This window comes from Cherax quadricarinatus, chromosome 35 (assembly GCF_038502225.1).
Source record: "Cherax quadricarinatus isolate ZL_2023a chromosome 35, ASM3850222v1, whole genome shotgun sequence".
Taxonomy (NCBI): Eukaryota; Metazoa; Arthropoda; class Malacostraca; order Decapoda; family Parastacidae; genus Cherax; species Cherax quadricarinatus.
Genome location: NC_091326.1, coordinates 14,085,001 through 14,089,187, shown reverse-complemented (window position 1 = coordinate 14,089,187; position 4,187 = coordinate 14,085,001). Strand labels below are relative to the sequence as shown.

The following is a 4,187-nucleotide window of genomic DNA, read 5'->3' as shown; positions in this document are numbered from 1 at the left end:
AGTTAGACCTGGCTAGTTAGACCTGGCCAACTTAGACCCTGGCCAGTTGTGAACTGGCTAGTTAGACCTGGCCTAGTTAGACCTGGCCTAGCTTAGACCTGGCCTAGCTTAGGACCTGGCCTTAGTTAGACCTGGCTAGTTAGACCTGGCTAGTTAGACCTGGCTAGTTAGACCTGGTTAGGTAGACCTGGCTAGCTAGACCTGGCTAATTAGACCTGGTTAGTTAGACCTGGCTAGTTAGACCTGGCTAGTTAGACCTGGCTAGTTAGACCTGGCTAGTTAGACCTGGCTAGTTAGACCTGGTTAGTTAGACCTGGCTAGTTAGACCTGGCTAGTTAGACCTGGCTAGCTAGACCTGGCTAGTTAGACCTGGCTAGTTAGACCTGGCTAGTTAGACCTGGTTAGTTAGACCTGGCTAGTTAGACCTGGCTAGTTAGACATTGTTAGTTAGACCTGGCTCGTTAGACCTGGCTAGTTAGACCTGGCTAGTTAGACCTGCCTAGTTAGACCTGGCTAGTTAGACCTGGTTAGTTAGACCTGGCTAGTTAGACCTGGCTAGTTAGACCTGGTTAGTTAGACCTGGCTAGTTAGACCTGGCTAGCTAGACCTGGCTGATTAGACCTGGCTAGTTAGACCTGGCTAGTTAGACCTGGTTAGTTAGACCGGGCTAGTTAGACCTGGCTAGTTAGACCTGGCTAGTTAGACATGGTTAGTTAGACCTGGCTAGTTAGACTTGGCTAGTTAGACCTGGCTAGTTAGACCTGGCTAGTTAGACATTATTAGTTAGACCTGGCTAGTTAGAACTGGCTAGTTAGACCTGGCTAGTTAGACCTGGCTAGTTAGACCTGGCTAGTTAGACCTGGTTAGTTAGACCTGGCTAGTTAGACCTGGCTAGTTAGACCTGGCTAGTTAGACCTGGTTAGTTAAACCTGGCTAGTTAGACCTGGCTAGTTAGACCTGGCTAGTTAGACCTGGTTAGTTAGACCTGGCTAGTGAGACCTGGCTAGTTAGACCTGGCTAGTTAGATTTGGCTTGTTAGACATAGCTAGTTAGATTTGGCTTGTTAGGCCTGGCTAGTTAAATTTGGCCTGATTAGACCTGGCTAGTTATATTTGGCTTGTTAGACCTGGCTAGCTAAATTTGGTTTGTTAGACCTGGCTAGTTAGAATTGGCTTGTTAGACCTGGCTAGTTAGATTTGGCTTGTTAGGCCTGGCTAGTTAAATTTGGCTTGTTAGACATGGCTATTTAGATTTGGCTTGTTAGTCCAGGCTAGTTAAATTTGGCTTGTTAGACATGGTTAGTTAGATTTGGCTTGTTAGACCTGGCTAGTTAGATTTGACTTGTTAGAGCTGGCTAGTTAGATTTGGCTTGTTAGAGCTGGCTAGTTAGATTTGGCTTGTTAGACTTGGCTTGTAAGAGCCTGCTTGCTAGGCTTGGCTTTTCAGATCTGGCTTCTTAGACCTGGCTTCTTAGACCTGGCTTCTTAGACTTGGCATCTTAGACCTGGCTTCTTAGACCTGTCTTATTAGATAGGATCGAGGCAGTGGTTCAGATTGATCCACATCTTCCTTTGCGAGCGAGAGAATCGCCAGCTGGTTCAAGTGGTACAGGCTTAACAGTGTATCATCAGCTGACTCAAGAATAAGTGTATCACCAGCTGACTCAAGAATAAGTGTATCACCAGCTGGTTCAAGAATAAGTGTATCACCAGCTGACTCAAGAATAAGTGTATCACCAGCTGACTCAAGAATAAGTGTATCACCAGCTGGTTCAAGCTGGACCAAGATACAGCTGTATCACCAGCTGGACTCAAGAATCAGCTGTATCACCAGCTGACTCAAGATAGTCAAGTGTATCACCAGCTGTTCTAAGAATAAGTAATCAACCAGCTGGTTCAAGAACAAGTGCGTATCACCAGCTGACTTCAAGAATAAGTATCACCAGCCTGACTCAAGAAAAGTGGTAATCCACCAGCCTGGTTCAAGATTGTGCGTAATCACCAGCTGGTTCAAGATTAAGTGTATCACCAGCCGATTCAAGAATAAGTGTATCACCAGCTGGTTCAAGATTAAGTGTATCACCAGCCGATTCAAGAATAAGTGTATCACCAGCTAACTCAAAAATAAGTGTATCACCAGCTGACTCAAAAATAAGTGTATCACCAGCTGACTCAAAAATAAGTGTATCACCAGCTGACTCAAAAATAAGTGTATCACCAGCTGACTCAAAAATAAGTGTATCATCAGCTGATTCAAGAATAAGTGTATCACCAGCTGGTTCAAGAATAAGTGTATCACCAGCTGATTCAAGAATAAGTGTATCACCAGCTGGTTCAAGAATAAGTGTATCACCAGCTGGTTCAAGAATAAGTGTATCACCAGCTGGTTCAAGAATAAGTGTATCACCAGCTGATTCAAGAATAAATGTATCACCAGCTGGTTCAAGAATAAGTGTATCACCAGCTGGTTCAAGAATAAGTGTATCACCCGCTGGTTCAAGAATAAGTGTATCACCAGCTGGTTCAAGAATAAGTGTATCACCAGCTGGTTCAAGAATAAGTGTATCACTAGCTGGTTCAAGAATAAGTGTATCACCAGCTGGTTCAAGAATAAGTGTATCACCAGCTGGTTCAAGATTAAGTGTATCACCAGCTGGTTCAAGAATAAGTGTATCACCAGCTGATTCAAGAATAAGTGTATCACCAGCTGATTCAAGAATAGGTATTTCACCAGCTGGTTCAAGAATAAGTGTATCACCAGCTGGTTCAAGAATAAGTGTATCACCAGCTGATTCAAGAATAAGTGTATCACCAGCTGATTCAAGAATAGGTATTTCACCAGCTGGTTCAAGAATAAGTGTATCACCAGCTGGTTCAAGAATAAGTGTATCACCAGCTGTTTCAAGAATAGGTATATCACCAGTTTATTCAAGAATAAGTGTATCACCAGCTGGTTCAAGAATAAGTGTATCACCAGCTGGTTCAAGAATAAGTGTATCACCAGCTGGTTCAAGAATAAGTGTATCACCAGCTGGTTCAAGAATAAGTGTATCACCAGCTGATTCAAGAATAAGTATATCACCAGCTGGTTCAAGAATAAGTGTATCACCAGCTGGTTCAAGAATAAGTGTATCACCAGCTGACTCAAGAATAAGTGTATCACCAGCTGACTCAAGAATAAGTGTATCACCAGCTGGTTCAAGAATAAGTGTATCACCAGCTGGTTCAAGAATAAGTGTATCACCAGCTGGTTCAAGAATAAGTGTATCACCAGCTGGTTCAAGAATAAGTGTATCACTAGCTGGTTCAAGAATAAGTGTATTACCAGCTGGTTCAAGAATAAGTGTATCACCAGCTGCTTCAAGAACAACAGTGTAACACCAGCTGGTTCCCATGGAACAAGAATAACAGTGCTGCAATTGCAATAAAAAGTAACCTAACATCACTAGCAGCTTCAAGTGCAATAAACAACAATTATCAGCCAGATGGTTCATTGCAATCCCAAACAGGTATCATGCACCTCTTCATCTCGTATAATGCATAACTTACGAGCGTTTCCAAATTTTAAGTAACGTACCACAATTTTTTTTTAATATCATGTAAATCTAATTACCTTAGCACTAGTAGTGAAAAATATAACGAAGGAAGGTGTGAGAAATCGCTCTTTTGTTGCTGTGATGGTTAACTAACTTCTCTCTCTCTCTCTCTCTTTCTCTCTCTCTCTCTCTCTCTCTCTCTCTCTCTCTCTCCTCCCTCTACAGGGTTTGACAAGGTTAAGGATCCCCAGCTTTATTGACAGCCATATTACAGGTTAAGGATTCCTAACTTTATTGGCAAGCTAAGGGCTGTTACCTACATCAGCTCATTTGAAAGCATTTTTTATTGTTATGAGACATACAAGTACGGGACAGGATGAAGTTGGAGCCATCTGTGGGCCAGCATTTTCATTTGATCAACTGACTTTATCTCGTTGACATCATTATGCTGTACGAATGTGTTCCATACTCGAGTCATCCTGGGTATGTATGATCTCAGATGGAGTGATGGAGAAGGGTACAGCCAAAGTGAAGTTGCTGCTTTCTGCCCGTCTTGTGGCATAAAAGCTTGTTTCACGCTGTCCTCGAAGTGGATCCAAGTGTGGTACTTTGACAATATTGGCCTTGTACATAACAGTAAGGCCACCCACAT

General features: G+C 42.8%; 1 protein-coding gene across 1 annotated transcript; it reads left to right on the top strand.

Moving 5' to 3' along the window:
- Positions 1–1,997: 1,997 nt before the first annotated feature.
- On the top strand, positions 1,998–3,377 carry LOC128705641 (uncharacterized; the record flags this gene model as incomplete). Its single annotated transcript, XM_053800788.2, has 1 exon — positions 1,998–3,377. A coding segment is annotated over one exon (1,380 nt), but the record flags the coding sequence as incomplete, so codon positions are not given.
- Between the last annotated feature and the right edge of the window lie 810 nt (positions 3,378–4,187).